The sequence below is a fragment of the Sceloporus occidentalis genome, unplaced genomic scaffold, assembly GCF_023333645.1.
Source record: "Sceloporus occidentalis isolate IW3139 unplaced genomic scaffold, rSceOcc1.0.p SCAF_105, whole genome shotgun sequence".
Taxonomy (NCBI): domain Eukaryota; kingdom Metazoa; phylum Chordata; class Lepidosauria; order Squamata; family Phrynosomatidae; genus Sceloporus; species Sceloporus occidentalis.
Window position 1 is genome coordinate 3,485,864 of NW_028317085.1, and position 16,542 is coordinate 3,502,405.

Here is a 16,542-nt window from a genome sequence, read left to right on the forward strand (position 1 = left end):
GGAGAAACGGCGTGCAGTAACCATGGAGACGACTCGAATCCCACCCACCACTGCCGGCAACCCCTCGGTGACATCCGATTGGCCGATCAAGCTTAGGACAACCTTTGCCCCCTGACCTGGTGATGCTGGCTGTTTCCTGCTCGCTGGCCTTGTTGCAGTCAGCGAGTAAGTGTCGAGGAAAAAAAAAAGGGGAGTGGGAGGGATCTTCGCTGCAGGCAAGAAGATAGACACGGGACGGAGGAGGAGGAGGAAGAAGCGTGAGCCAGTGGGGTGCATTCGGCGAGGAGGATAGAACGTTCAGCTGGTTAGAACGTTGTGAACATTCCATCCGCTGGATTTTATCCTCCGGTTCGGTCTGAAACGGCAGCGATCGCTCAACAATGAGAAGGAAATCTAGGATCCTGCTATGCTTCGCCTTTCTTTGGCTGCTTGGGATCGCCTATTACATGTACTCGGGCACCACTGTCAGTCGGAAGGTAATAAACCATTAACCTTAATAACAGAAGATCGGGAGCATACTTTGATTTTTTTTTAAACCTCCCCCCCCGAGCAACAAATGGCTGTTTCAAGAGCTGGTACTTGTAAAGGATTAAATGGTGAAAAGTACATTAGATCCCCTACTGGGTTTTGCAGATGATGTGTTTTGTATACCTTAATGCTTTGGGATATATATATATATATATATATATATATAATTAGTTTTACTGTGATCGGAATGAAGAACATTTTTGTGCATTTTGAGTTATCTGGTTAAAAAAAAAAAAAAAGGGGGAAATGGCAAAACTAATTCGTTTACTACAAATAACCAACTGGCTCCAGCCACGTCTGTTTTACTAGCGAGCTGGGCAATTCTCTCGCTCCTGCCTTTTAGTTGACTGGTTAAGACATGAACAGCATTCACAAATCAATCGCAGTCTTCCCATTAAACGTTACGTTACAGGCGAGGAGTTTGCTATGTTGTGCTGTTTTTTATGCAGAAATACATTTTATGACCTTGGGCCATGCAGCTATTCTATTGTCTTGTTAAATAGATTGCAAGCTTTTAAGATCACTTTATGGTCTAGGTAACCAATGTCCAGCAATGTGGCCATCCACAGAGGTTACATTAAAGGTGCACATTTATATATATATATAAAATTAGAACTGTACTATAACTCCATAATATTCCTAATAATAAATCATTTTGTTACTGTTCAGATTTGAAACACTTCAAGCTGTAGTAATCCTTCCTGTGTCATCCCTAGTTGTCAATTAAACACCCAAACAACTTGGGATTCCCCAATGATATCCGTTATCATTGAAGTACACAGGGTTTGGATGAATATTAATTGAATGTGAGATGCAATGATTTGTTATTATTATTAAAGCAGGAGGTGATGGTCCGATTGATATTATTATATTATTAATAAATGAGGGTTGGGTGACCAACACAGCATGACAAAAGCTGCCATATATACGTTCTACAATAATCGTTCTGCTAAGAGGTAGCTTCATGATCTGCTCCTATAGGACATATTTCATTGACACATAGATTCCTTAAAGGCTAGAATGGTCATTGTACCGTTTATGAATGATGGATGCATTCTGCTGTATCCTATTTTTTAAGCATTAGCACTTAGTGGTTTATTTCAGGTAGAAGTGGTATTTAAGTCTGTTTGCTTGAGGAGCGCATGTTTGCTAATAATAGAGAGACTCCTAGTTTGACCGACCTTTTGTATCTCAATGAAAATAATGTTGTGTGAACTTTCAAAGTAAAGTGTAACAGCGGTTTACAATAGTCTGTTGCGTTGATAACAGATAAAAAGAAAACCTCTTTTTACATGTTTACGTATTTCCACAAATGTCCAAATATGTACACAATGTATCCTGTTCTAGAGTCGAATAAATGTTTCTTGTGGCGTCCTGGTCTTGTCTTCTATGCTGTAAGCTGTTGAGGACCGCATATTTATTTATTTATTTAAGTAGAAAGTGTCCAGACACGGTTTTACATTCATGGTATGCAGGTATATTCTGGTTTTAGAAGTTGGGAGATGCTCACGTTCAGGGATTTTAGGCTATTGGATGATTTATTGGATGGTATATAGAAGGCTATTTCACATGTGAGGAGCTCTAAAAGAGAATGCTGTGTGCTTCCTTTTCTGAAGTGATGGGATGGAGCTGGATCTGAGATTGTAGGACGTGCGGGGAGTAAGAGTAAGCGTGCAGCTTAGGAAGTGGGGGAGCCTTCCAGTGACGTGGTTATGGACTAAGCAAGCTAGTAGAGAGTGTGCCTAGAGGCAAGCATCCGCCAGTTTAGCTCTTTTAACAGTATTGTAGAAATCATACGTTCAGATCACTCGTAGAGTTAGGGTCATGAACAGTGCATACGTTCTCATTATGTAATGCCGGGTAAGCTGACGCTACATCCGTTTGGGGTGAGGCAGTTTTTTTTTTTTTCTATTAAGGTGGCTTTTCTAGTTTTCCTTTAGTAACACCCTAAGCTTTTGTTGTGTGTTACTTGAAGCACCAGTGAAGTCATTTATTTTATTTTGAAAAGTATTAGATAAACACTTCAAGTACATTGAGCGCAAGGCGTTGTTGTCCACCTGGCAGCCCACAAGATGGTTTGCATTCTCGGGGGTTTTGTGTTGCCCCCAGCACAGCTGAAAAAATGGTTCTTTTGCTTTACGCAACTAATGAAATGGTTTTTGGCCTTCCAAAGAAAAAATAGGGCTGCCTCAATCCTCTGCAATGCCCTCCCCCAGCCTATCAGTCTTTCCTTCGGGCTTCGGTCGTTCAAAAATTCCCATAAGACCCATATTTTTAAGGACGCCTACTCCTTAACACCCTTCCTCCCATATTCCTTTAGCTCACCTTTCCTGCAATACTAATACCAGTGTGGCTGGTCCATTCCTAACAATGGCACTTTTACCTATTGTGTAATACACCCTAACTCCCTTTAGATTGTAAGCTCATTTTACCAGGACCCACCTCACCTGTGGTTTCTGTACCTGTTTTCTGTGTCATCTTGTTACATTGTTATGTCCTTTCGCTTTGTACAGTGTTGAGTAATCTGATGGAGCTATATAAAACAATAAATAATAATACTTATAAATATGAGTATATATAATAATATTAAAGCCCACTATCCTTTTCTATGCCATGTGGTTGTTGAGGATATGTTTCTGTCGTCAGTGCTGCCTAGTTTGTAAAATTAAACTTATTTATGTGGTTTGTCAAGTGAAGAACATTGTCAGTTTACCACTTCATTTGTCGATTAATTTGAGTGTCCCAAAAATCTGATTCCGGGTAGTTCACTGACCATACATTTTTGATACTGCTCGTTTATTGTTTGATTTCTGCCACGTTTTTGTGGACATGTTTATTTTAACGTGTTGTCTAAACAGTTTGCTGGTCTTCCCGGCCTGTTCTTTTGTAGTTTGCTCATATTACTACAATGTATACTATCTCCCCTTATTCTTATATTGTAGTACGCCAAACTTCTTAGCTTTTGTTTTAGTCAAAATCTGTAAATCTGGATATCGTTTTCCTAGCTGTTTTTCAGGGATATTTTTTGAAACCGAATAACACAATCTTGTAGTTTTTGTTTTGTACATACACCAAACAATGATGTAATTCATGCATTCCTGTGGAGAGAATCCAATACATTTTCTAAAAGCCACTGACTGCTTTATTACATCGCGTTTCCCTCACTGGTGTTACCAAAACTTATCGGTAACAAATGCTTTACCTTGGTTGTTTTTCCCACATTTTTTTCATTTTTGTATAACCAAGTCAAACGCTGAATATATCTACTTTTTTCATGCCGTTAATGAATATTATTGTCCATCTTGAGCCATTAAGCCTTTTCTTACGGTTTCAGTTTACATCGTAATCTGGTTCTTACTTTGATTTGGTGCACTTTTATGCACATGATAGCTAAGTGTCCCCTTTAAGTAATCATTTCCTCCCCCTTGCAAACGCATAGAGAGATTCTGCACAATCCTGTACAATATGCACTTTCCTCTACCCCTCCCCAGCTCCTGGGCTTGCACAATAGTCCCAGGCTGTTTCACGAGGCCACCACGCGTATGCGCAGATAGTGATCCCATTGGTTTCAGTCTTGATTGGGTTCTCCAGGTAGCAGCATAACCACAGAGTGGTTCCCAACTGAGTACTCGAGGCTTACTATCAGGGCAGGATGTAGAACACGATTACCACATTCTGTTCCGATATGGAGAGTCGTAAAACGTTGGCTCTTGGTGTGCTTTGAGGACTTGGTTTCTGTACCTGTATGACTAACAGCTAATGTGCTGCTGGGGCAAGGTGGTGTGAGTACACATCCCCATGAGACCACAGCTTTCTTCTCTTACTGCTCCTGTAGTGGGGATCGCTTGTTTTGCTTTTCAGTAACTGAATCACTGTCGGCAAGCAAACTGATTGCAACAAGCTGCTTTTTCAAAATTTTGGGGACGTTGTAAAAACTTACCTTGACGTGTGTTTAAGTTTTCTGGCAGTTTAATGTATTGCTAGTCTTCCATGTGTCCACTCCAAATATATACATACCTGGTTATTGGACTGCTAAAACAACTTCTGTTTGATGTTTTTGACCCGGGTATATATTATGTTAATAGTCTATTTGGCGTTTGTGAAAGAAGCTTTTAAATTGTGCATATACCAGATTGAGATACATATGTATTACAGAAGTGGAATGGCAATCTGGAGGTTGCAATATGCAATAAATACATATGTATGACAGTCATGGTATATAAAGATTTGTGATAGATATGCCAATTTTTTTTTACATAATTTAAAACATTAAAGTTCTCATTAAAAATGTACTGGTAATCTTCAACAAATATATACTGCATATTTTAAAAAGGAAAAAAATATATAATAAAATATATATCATACATAAAAACATACAAATGGTAAACATGTGCTTCTCATAAAACACAATAAAATTGTCCCCACCGTGTGAAGTATATGGGAATGGAAGGTGTCAAAGTGCATCAAAGAGTACAACCTTTGAATGGACTTGGGAGTGTCCAAAAATCCTAAGTATAGGATAATGTTGAGCCTTGAATGCAGTATACGTGATCTTTCTGTAGGGATCCCAGGTAGATATCTTGAAGGCTTCCCAGTAAACCATTCTGCTCAACAAATTTCCCTATAGGAGGTAAAGAGCCCATTCTATCTGTGCATAAATACAGGGATATAAATAGAATAACATTAATATTTTAGAGCTTCTTGATCCAAGGAGAAATCCGATTGCCTCTTGGAGTCAAGAATGAATTTTTTCCCCTGATGGCAGAATTTGAATTAGCTTAATTAGGGTTTTTTTTGCCTTCTTTTGGATCAAGAATAGGAAGGTTAGGTAGAAGGGTTGAACTTGATGGACTTAGGTCTTTTTTCAACCTTATGAACTATGTAAATAACCGTACACCATTACCTTGTACCATTCCTGCTGGAGAGCTATTAAACTCGTATACCACCTAAAATAAAATAAAGAAATAAAAATTGGATGTAGCCTTAGTAAACTGGCTTTCCCTACCTCTGCATGATTTATATGCGTTGCCATTTTCATGAGAGCGCACGTAGGACCTGTTGGTGTTATGAAGCCGCATTTTTTTTCAGGCTAGCGCTAGTACTCTTATCCCACAGAATACCCCTACTTTTCTTTTGGGATTAAATGCACTTTTTTTTTCTACCAAACACAACTAACTTTTAAATTGAACAGGTATTGGAGTACACCCTGGAATTCTGTCAATAATCTCAAGGGGTATTAGCAACATGTAAAGAAACGGTAGTTTGAGCTGTCTCCTGTTGTATGACCATTTTTGAGGAAAAGGGTACAGCTAATCTGGAACTGAGCAGTGCTTTCACTGTGATGATATTGCTTCGCCTTTCTAACAATTGCATTATTAGATTGCAAAATGTTGTTTGAGCCGTACACGCCAACTTTTGTTCCATATATGGCCATTTTTTCCAAGCCTGTTATTTTTAATGGTTGTACAATTGTTACTTAGTAATCCTGAACATAACTATTCGATGATTCGTTTAATATAAGACAATCCTTCGGCAAACTGTACATTTTTTTTTTTTTTTTGTCACTGCCGAAGCTTTATTTTAACTCCGAAACCCGTGAAATTTCTTTTAGATTGTAAGCGAACGAGTGTGGCCCATCACTGATACCAGGAGCTCACAGGCAGGGTCCTCAACTCCTGTTGGATGATCTGTATGTGTAAATGTTTCTTTATGTCTATAATGTAAATGCTTAATAAACAATAATAATATTAAAACTACAGGTAAAGGGGAGTAGCAGTTTATTTCTGTTTGGAATGTAGTACATAACTAGTGAAATATTCACATGAATTATGTATACTAGACTTTTTTGACCCTTCTGGGTTCTAGTAACGCAGAGACAGACGATGTTCATTTTCAAGCAACCCTGGTGTCGGTTCTCTTACGTTTTGCCTTGATACTGTTAGCTAAATACAATTTATTCGACGTATATGGTACACACAGCTAAGGGCTGGGGTTACCAATTCTTCAAGTTACACTGGCTCCCCTGGGCTCCCCTAGGTTCTGATCTATGTTGATGGTTGTTACAGGGTGAAGGGGATGTATTTGTGGGAGCTTTTGCTTCTTATTGATGCGATCCAGGAGATTGGGGAAATTGTTTTTATTGTTTGTTTTTGATGTTGCATTTTAACCTTTTTAATGACTGATGTGGTAGTGTTCTTCTTTTGGTTTGTCTTTATGGATACTGTTCACTGGTACTTCTACTTATGTTTTATTTGTAACTCCAGAAGTTCCAATTTTTTGTTATGTTAAGTGAATGACTTGTATGTGTCAAAAGCAAGTAAAATGAGATTACATTTTTAATACATAGTTTAAAAAAATGTATAGTAGTGTGTGCATTTTATATATATTATATAATTGTTCCACTTTTTTGCCTGTGTGCCCGGACACCTGAAGTTTTAGCAACATATGCATGTATGTTACATGAGGGCATATCATTTGCACAAGACAATGATTTACTTGGGTGTTTGTCTATGCTTAGCCTTTGGCAACCACAATATCCAAACATGCACATATGTACATGAATGGAAGATCTGAACTGCCTTTTTTAAGTGAATGAGAATGACGTGGTTTGGAGCACTGATTGATTGTAATCAATCATTCAGGACTGCAGAGGTACTGCAATTCATGTGGGTGCTTGTAAACATTTTTGATGACTTATATCTTTAATGAAATCCCTTCGTTGAAGTTTTTCAGCGTGTGTCATTGACCCTGACTCACTCGCTATAAAACTGAATGGAACAGGAATTTAGATAATGCATATCCTTGTTATGACCTTGTTTTAACTACTGTAAAACCTCTGTACCTGAATCTATTACACCTATCCCTTCCTAATGTTCTTCATTGTGATAAAATGCGAAGCTGAGCTATTTAAAAAAAAAAAAAAGATATCAATCAAGAAATGCCCAAATTGATCAGTAAAAAATAGCATCAAGATGATTCTGCAACATCTCCTGTTTCATATTTTTTATATGTTAAAGAGGACCACATCCATGCTATAGACATTACCCTATATCACATATTTTTAATACTATTGACTTGGGGGGGGGGGTGTAGTGATTTTTTTTTTAATTAAATATGTTTTTTTATAATGGAAGGACCAAGTTTTTTTTTTACCATTCGCAGTGCTGCATGGCCCAAGACCCCTTTGGGGATCTCTATTTTTGATCCAAATTATGTCATGGTGATATCACTGGGCTACCAAAATTTTTTTATGTATTTTTTGATCAGCAAGGAGGGCTCCATAGCCCTTCGTTGCTGATTGCAATACATGCGATCTGCCAGCAAGGGGAGCAATGGGAGAGTTCAGTAGGGCTCTCCTGTCCTCGAGTCAACTTCTGATGGGTGTCAGCATTCCTTCTATGGTGGTGTACCGATGCTCAAAAGACAGCCTGATTTCCCATGTAATGGCAGGGAGATGTCCCTGATGCTGCAAAAGGCTGAATTGTTTAAACATTGTGTTTTTTTTTTATTGGTTTTATCATTTCTAGTGGAAAATACTCGGGAAGATGCTCAAAATGTGTTCACCATCATGACTTAAAGAAACACGCCAGCCATATGCGCTTTAATTAATTTGATTGCTAAGTTATTCCTTTTATATAATAGTTCCCCCCATGCAGGAGCATGGAAAGCTTCTGCAGACCACCCTACGATGCAGTTGTCTTCCTGCTCCAGCTACTTGGGCCCCAGCCACCAGCAATGGCAAAGAGGCTCAAGGCCCCTGGTGAGCATGTGCAGAAAGCACTCCCATTACGTTACTTACAGTACTTTAATATGCATTATTTGTTGGAAGCTCTATGGGGCACTAAACTTTCTCTTTAACACTTTTTGTAGTATTTATACGCAGTCTTTGTGCAATATTATGTTTTTTTACTGTCCCACTGACAACCAGCAGACTGTGTGGCTCTGCTGTGCCTGTGAAGTCCAAGGCTTATATCATATTATATCGGTGTATTAAAGGCTTCTGTTTCTTCCACCCTGCTGAATTAAACATGTTTTAGTACTATATATAGCATTGTATTTCGAATATTGCTGAATGGCCAAGCCCTGCCCTGAAATGTATTCTTTACGCATGTCAAATATTGCTTCGTTCACCAAAAGAGCTTAATCATAGCCTTTAGTTGTAAGCATTAAAGGAGGACACTGAAAATCCTGTAAGGACAGAAGAGCCTTATTCTTAAAGTGATAGTTTACTTCCCCAATCACTGTAACCAGAGATTGTCATGATTAACTCATATAACATAGTGGATGCATGGAAGGGTAACCCAGCAGAGGTGGTTAGTTTCTTTGTTTAAGCATTGAATGAGTTAATCTGAGGTTGATTTAATGTGTTTCTTTGTGCATGCCCTCTGTATCTGTTCTGGCTAGAGGTGTCATCTTCCCAAAGGACCCCTGTGGTGATTCATGGCCTCACAGATAAGGACCCTGAGTTATAGGAATTCCATTCCTATCTTAAGTGGAGGGGTTTCCATCACCTTTACCCCACCATAACTTATTGGCACATCAAAGATGGGACCCGATTCTTGGGGATGGTGTCATATAATTGGACATGTGGTCAGAGGGGCGTTTGCTTGCAAAAGTCTGATTTAGGGACAATGCAGCGACCTCAAAGCAGAACTCCATGATATACTCTGATCGGAAGAACATCGTAAGAATCCATCTGGACTTCAGGAGTTCCCACAGGCCTACTTATTGGAAAAACTTGTGAGTGAGGGTCCTGTGTTTAAGTCCCATTGTTTTTAAGAACTGTTTGCCGTTTTATTTTTCTTTTGTATGTCTTGTTTTTGTAATTCTGGCCCTGGGTAATCTTTGTCTTTTTGTTATTAAAATATTCATAATCCAAGTCTGTCTTTGGGCTCTAGTATTGATATCCACGAACCCTAAGAGAGGATAACACGTTACCCTATTGTTATTAAGTTCTACAGGATATATATATATATATATGTTGGTTGCCCAGGGTGGGTTGATATATATATATATATATATATATATATATATATATATATATATATATATATATATATATATATATATATATATATATATATATATATATATATATAGAGATAGAGGTTCTAATTCGGATTTCTCACGAATCCGGTATCAAAATCGTGAGTGGTGGCAGACTACCTGGGGGGATACAGGCAGGATTTGGGGGTTAATTTGGTGTAGCTTATGCCTTGTTAAGGGGTGAAGTTAGTAAATCCAGAGGCCTGGTGCTATTAACCCCTTCATGCCCACGCCCTCCACACAGTCACGGCTTGGCAAGTAGTCCTGACCGTGACAGAGATGAATGCACATTAACCTACTTCGTAAGTGCTTAAAAACAGGGCTTGAACAGATTGCTGGAGCCAGGTGAGCCATGTCGCCTAGATTTTAACATCAGCTGCTCACTTTTTGTGCTATTTGGTATTGATCTGTACGGCTGTATCTCTTTCTGGCTCCAACCTCTTCTAGTCTCTGCGATGTGCAACCTGGTATGATTGCTAGACGCTGCCAATAACTTTCTGTAGGTGAACAAGCTGTCATTAGACGCTCCGGAAATCTCTCATGAGTACCTGCGCATGTGCATTACTGAGCAGGGGATGCGTTCAACAGAATGCAGCTCCTGTAATACACAACAAGTTGGGTGGTGGAGAACCAGGGTTCTAGCAAATCCGTCTATACATATGCATGCTAATAAAAGACAAAAAAATATAAAAAAAAATAATAGAACCAAGAATCAATCTCATTGATTTTGGTTTATTTTCTCTTTACGGTCTCTTGTGTTTTCTGCCTGCCAGCATTGATGTTTTTAGGGTTTCCTTTTTGTTAAGAAAGGAGGCATGCATAGGAATGAATCGTTAGACTATGGTTCTGTAACTACGTTGTGAAGTGGTTTGTCGAGGAATCTATGATAAAGTTTATAGACCAATATTGATTTCTAGTGAGTCACCAGGCATTAAAAAAAAGTTGCTTGGTCTGTTCTTTCTTTGTTTATAGAGGACTGTGGGTGGAAAGTATTATTGACTCTAATAATGTAGCTAATAGGTGATCACTGGCTGGAAAAACAAATATAAATTTTTATTTTATTTAATATATATATATATATATGATTTAGAAGACTGTATGGAATGATAGATGTAAGAAGTAAAAAAAATAGCTTGTGGATTTAACTTTTTTCTATCTCTGTTGGATATTGTTTTTGTTTGCTTAACTTACTAGCTTATTTTTGATCTTCAAATCTTTGTTAGCTTTCTTAGGAAACAAAAAAACTGTCTTACTGGAGGACTTTGGTTCTAAAAAGTTTGTGCGCTCTCATGGGTCTCTCTTGCGGTTTTAGGTTACCGGATGATGCACTCATAGCAACAAAAGTCTCTAGTTTCTTCTTCTTCTAACCCCGCTCATTATGTTCCAAAATTCTTTCAGACTGGAAGCTACAAGCTAAGGTATCATGGCTGTTTAAGCCAATCCTGGCTGAAATTTTTACATGGCTTTCTTTGTAAATACATCCACAAAAATACATCTGTTTGCGGTTAGGATTTCCCCAATAAACAGTGTCTGTGGCTGGTAATACTGTCTATTATTTACAGATGGAATACTCGCCGTAGCTTACATATGAAACGAATATGCATACTCCAACCAATTTACCAAGCGTGTCTAGAAGCGTCACATAAGCTAGCTATTGCATATATTGGTAGTGGCTCTGCTGGTACTAATCAACATAATAGGGTCTATTCACTAAAAGGAATCATGTTATATGCTATGAAGACCCATCACGAATGAGCTTTTTCTACAGGAAGACCCTGGCTGATTCTGTATGTTTGGTTAAATCCGTGCAATTTCTCCAAAGTCTCTCAGTCTCCCAGCTCGGGCCTTCTTGCAGAAGAAAACCCATTGGTGTTGGCCCTTCATAATTAATGGTGAAATGAGTTTAAAAACGGAACTCTTCTGCCAGCTCTCTCTTTAGTATATAGACCCCACTGGCAAAAACCACCTATATGTCAATTGTGAGATATTTTGAGTAAAAAAATGGGTGCTACATAATAATAATCACTGATCGGGTAGCTCTCTGGCCTCCTTGTTTGAACCCCTCAAATCGATAAGAATATCTTGAACTGGTCTAACCATGGCTCATTCTTTTGTCTGGTTATTAAACTGATCCTGTCCCTTCATCAACAAGTATCTAAAATTGTGTGGCCATTTTAAGGAAATGTAGAATAATGAAAGACCTGAAAACGTGTCATTGTGCCTTTTTTTTTTATTCCGAAAATAGATTTGAATTGACCATTTGGTTGTTTTAGTTCGCTTTTTCAGTTTTGTTGCTGGAGCACGAGCACACGAAGCATTGACTTGCGCAGGGTTTGGCATATCCCAGCAGCCAGGAAACAATGTGTTGGAGATTAAAATATGACGATTTGCTACATTCGTTGGTTTTCAAAAACTCAAATGCTGTTTTCTGGTTGTTTGGGTTAAACTAGAACTCTCACTGCTTAGGCACGTACCTGTACAAAAAAAGAATGCAGTTATTGCAGGATGGCAATATAAAGAAGACTATAAAAAGAATAGAAGAAGCCTTCTCTTGCCCACCTCGGTGGAAGCCTTGGGTTGGTTACTCGAATACCAGAGACATGATTGCGTTGGTGTGTCGTTTATTTATATAAGAGGGTGGTAGATATGTGGAACAGCATCCCAACAGAAGTGGTAGAGGTTAATACAGTAAGGGAATTTAAACCTGCACGGGCTGGCCAAATTGCTATCTTGAATCAGAGAACAAAGACTGATTAAGACCTGAGCCTTCATATAAAAAACTGGGCAGATTAGACGGGCCGAGTGCTTGTCTGCCATGAAATTCTATGTTTCTAGTTTAAAAATGAATATTTAATTACAATGTGCAATGTAACAGACACATAATCTGCGAATGGTGTTTGAAGTATTGGAAACACCAGCGCAGAGACCTTGGTTATCCGGTTTTTAGTCTGTCTGGGTGTAGCCCTTGCTTGTTCTGCGTGTTTGCGTGCTGCCCTCATATATTTTATGTTCACACATTCATGTAAACTTCCTTCCCGATGGAATCGTGAACGTTACCAATGTGCTTGTACCCTTGGTCATTTCACCTTTCCATTTGGAGGGTTAATATCTTGTGTGTGTGATATTATTATTTCTTGATATCCTCTGCCCAACATCATTGGGCATTTCTTATTATTTCTTTTTCAGGCATCTTGTAGACCGCCATGGCTTCTGTTATCTTTTAAATTGGCATTTATTTTTGTCGCGTGCAAACACATCGAGGGATTCATCCAAGTGCTCTTGTGGTATGCTGGAGACCGGTTTGTGCGACCCGGTGCACACACCCTCTACTTACTGCCTGCTAGCTCCAGCCATGGCTTCTGTAAGAGTTCTAGGAGAGCCCCTGGGCATACGCAAAAAGTGCTGCCATTGATTTCCATGCAAGCAGTGATTGGCTGCCTTAAGTTATAACTTTATTTTCTTACAAAGTTCATTTATAATAATAAAAATATGGTTTTATATACCATCATCAGATCCAATGCAGTGCTGTGCAGAAAGGGTAAACGGGACATAATTAGTATGTAACATAACGATGAAATACAGAATGAACAGGTGTGGAGGGTCCTGCTCAAATGAGCTTACAATCTAATATACAGTACTCATTGGTGGGGCTGTATGCAGCGTGCTGCGCAGGTATTTGCTGTAAAAGCTACTTTTTTCGGTAGTCACTTTGTGTCATTTAAAGAATTCTCAGATCGAAAGAGATGCTGGTACTCTGTTGCCATTTACTTTTGGGTTTATCCTTTTAGCCATGTCTCCTGACCCAGGCCATATGAACATGCAAGAAGCTACGCTGTGTCAGCAGAAGCTCTGCTTGTCTATGATTATATTTTCTGAACCAGAAGTCTGGAAGGACGCTCGCTTTATTTAAATTCATAGATCAAGATTTATCTCAAGATTGTAAGCTTGCGAACAGGGCTCTCTCCACCTAATGTATCGCTTTGTCTTAGTCTGTCAATTCTCGTCTTGTCATACCACTTGAATTTATGTATTGTATTAAGCGCTGCGTAAACTGTTGGCGCTATATAAATAAAAGATAATTATAATAATTTAAATTCATAGATCAAGATTTAGCATACACTGCTGATCTTAGATAAGACGTAGCTACCATCTAGTGCAACATTAGCTTAACATATTACTTGTGTTTGTCAACTTTAGACTGCCTTCTCTAGCTATGTCCAACGAGTGGAGATCTAAAAGAAAAGATAGACTGCTATATATTTGGGGATATCCTGTAGCACTGGTTTAAAAATGGCTGCCTTTTGAATTGCTTTAAGACCCCGGCTTCATAAATGATCATTTTGGTCGGCAAGCAGACCTGGATTTACATGCGCTTGAATGCAGGACTTCACTTATTTATATATATATATATATATATATATATATATATATATATATATATATATATATATATATTTAATTATATTATATATAATTAAAAATCTATTTTCTTCTCCATTTACATTTTAAGTGATTTTCCAAGTGAATACATTGACCACAGGTACAAACTGTCAGTCAATGTGTTGCTGATACCGATAATTGGGGAATAATTTTATTATGTAAGGTTTTTATTATACAAGACATAAACTCTGCAGCCAGTTGGACCTTTGCACAGAATAGAGCTAAGGTTAAAGGTGGATGAAACCTATTTTCTGATTATTATTCGGCACTGACGTGGTGTAAGTGTGTGGAGATGTATGCCGTTCAGCTGTTGGTCTTTACATGCTCTGGTTATGTTTAGCACAGCTGTCCTGCAATACATTGTGACGGCAAACATCCGGGCTGGCAGTTTGTACGGGTCACTTGCATTGTTCGCAGTTTGGCTTAACTGTGGTTTTAAGCAACCTGTGTCTGTCTTCATTGTTCTTTTCTTTTTTTTTTTTTTTTTATTACTATTTGCTTTCTATTGCTTTTTTTTTTTGCCATGACATATAGACATCTGCAAAGCTGTTTAGTTTTGGGGAGGTGAAAATGTTCTGTACCTCTGAAAATTATTATATCTCAATCATTACTGGTTTAATTACCTTGCTTCCCTTGACATGAAAAAAAGGAACAGATTAACACGATGAACACGTAACACAATGGTATTAGATCACAATGCCATCCCATGGGCAGCCATGATGAATATACAACAATTAAACATACACTAGACAATGAGACATTTAAAGACGCTTACACATGAAGACAACAACTTTAGCCCCCGCAAGCCTGTGTCAAGTTGTAGTCCCAATAATTATTCTAAATTGTGGTCCAGCATCCGTTACGTTTTTCTCCTTTGCTGTTGAAATCTCGCTTCTCAAATACTAAAGAAAGGTAGAAAACTACACTAAACCAAAAAGAGTCCGATATTTTTCACTTTTTTTGTTATTGTAGTAATAATTATATAGAATGCTCAACAACTAAGAATTTTTGTAATTCTGCACAAAAAAAAATCTTTTAATCGGGATATTTTCTCATGCAGATGTAGAATTTATGTCTCACTGTAGTTTTAATCTCAATTTACTGCTTTGTTTCCACATTTGCTTAAAAAAAATTTCTTTTTGAAAATAGCAATTTTTTTTAATTATTTTTAGGTTCTGTGTTACCGTCACATTTGAATAAGTTAGATTTGCGTATCGGAACTGTGGGAATTGGTTCATTCTTCCCGATACTGTGTAATGATTAGATCGCATTATGTCACCGAGTGTAATTGGCTGCATTGTTTCCCGTCAAATCTCTCCTGTTTTGGCAAGTAATACATTTGGCTCTCAGTGGTGGTTTAATGAAAGCGCTCCCTTCGAAGACTTGTGTAGCTGCTGGTTTATGGAAAACCTGAGCTACATTAAAATCCGCGAAAACTAAATTTAGTTTAACGATGCAGTATTTGACCACATTTGCTAGCGATTTGGTGGAATTCCACTTTTTTTTTTTTTTTTTTTATCTTCACATTTGTGGGAATTCTTTTTAAATGACCTTTGGGTAGGAAAACACATTCCTGCATGTCTGTGTAATGATCACAATGTGTCAGCTGTCAGTCTGTAAAAGTAATTTAGCTGCATAGTACACACATGCCGCAGTATATCAAACACACATCATGCAACACTGCAGCCAGTAGATAACAAGGCAAACGTGCTACTGGTGGTATTAGTTAATTAGTAGATCGTCAAAGGGACAGCTTACAAACTAAGTAGCTGGGGGACAGGAAGAAAGACTAATGTGTCGCGGGTAGGTGACCGTATCGGCCATGTTTTTCCCGGGCACTCATCGTTTTTACATGTTGCTGGCCAGCCCAGATAAAATGCTGCCCTGCTGCATGGTGGATATATATATATATATATATATATATATATATATATATATATATATATATATATATATATATATATTAGACTAATCGGTTCTCTTCCATAAGTCTATACATTCACCCATTGGGCTGCTCAGCAATATGTCTAAATTGGTCACTCTATTTTAGTTGGGGTTTTTTTGTCTCTCCCAGCTTGTAGAAACGGCAAAATGAAGCATACTTTTGTTAGACCTCATGCATTGAGAATGTTGCATGCTTTGGCAAAACTCCCAATTTGAAGGTTCATCTTATTCAAGTGATCCCGGGAGGGGGTTAATTTCCCACGTGACAATGCAGCCAAGTCCACGTAATCCAATGAGCAACACACTGATATTAATAAATTTCTTGCGTCTGGCAAATATGAATTGCTTCTGTATTAAAATACAATTTACAAATCTCTAGTTTCCTATTTAAAATGCATGTTTAATAATGCATTATTTTTATTCCCAAAACATTGAGCAGAACTGCAAACCGATTCATTCTGGCTAATAGCTTTCATATAATGCAAAACGATCTCAAAGCTGTCCTGTGTAGCAGACCTTTAAAACCGACTCGGGGAAAAATGATGTCATAATTAAGACATTTCTATTAATTAAGAAAAATGTATA

The 16,542-nt window shown here is 38.1% G+C and overlaps 1 protein-coding gene across 1 annotated transcript in view; it reads left to right on the forward strand.

The window, feature by feature from the left end:
- Positions 1-380: 380 nt before the first annotated feature.
- LOC149283419 (polypeptide N-acetylgalactosaminyltransferase 2-like) overlaps positions 381-16,542 on the forward strand; it is a gene marked incomplete at its 3' end in the record, with an annotated part of 65,278 nt that continues 49,116 nt past the window's right edge. The window contains exon 1 of the mRNA XM_089497637.1: positions 381-476. Within this exon, the coding sequence (XP_089353763.1) occupies positions 381-476 (96 nt within the window). The remainder of the gene's footprint in view (positions 477-16,542) is intronic.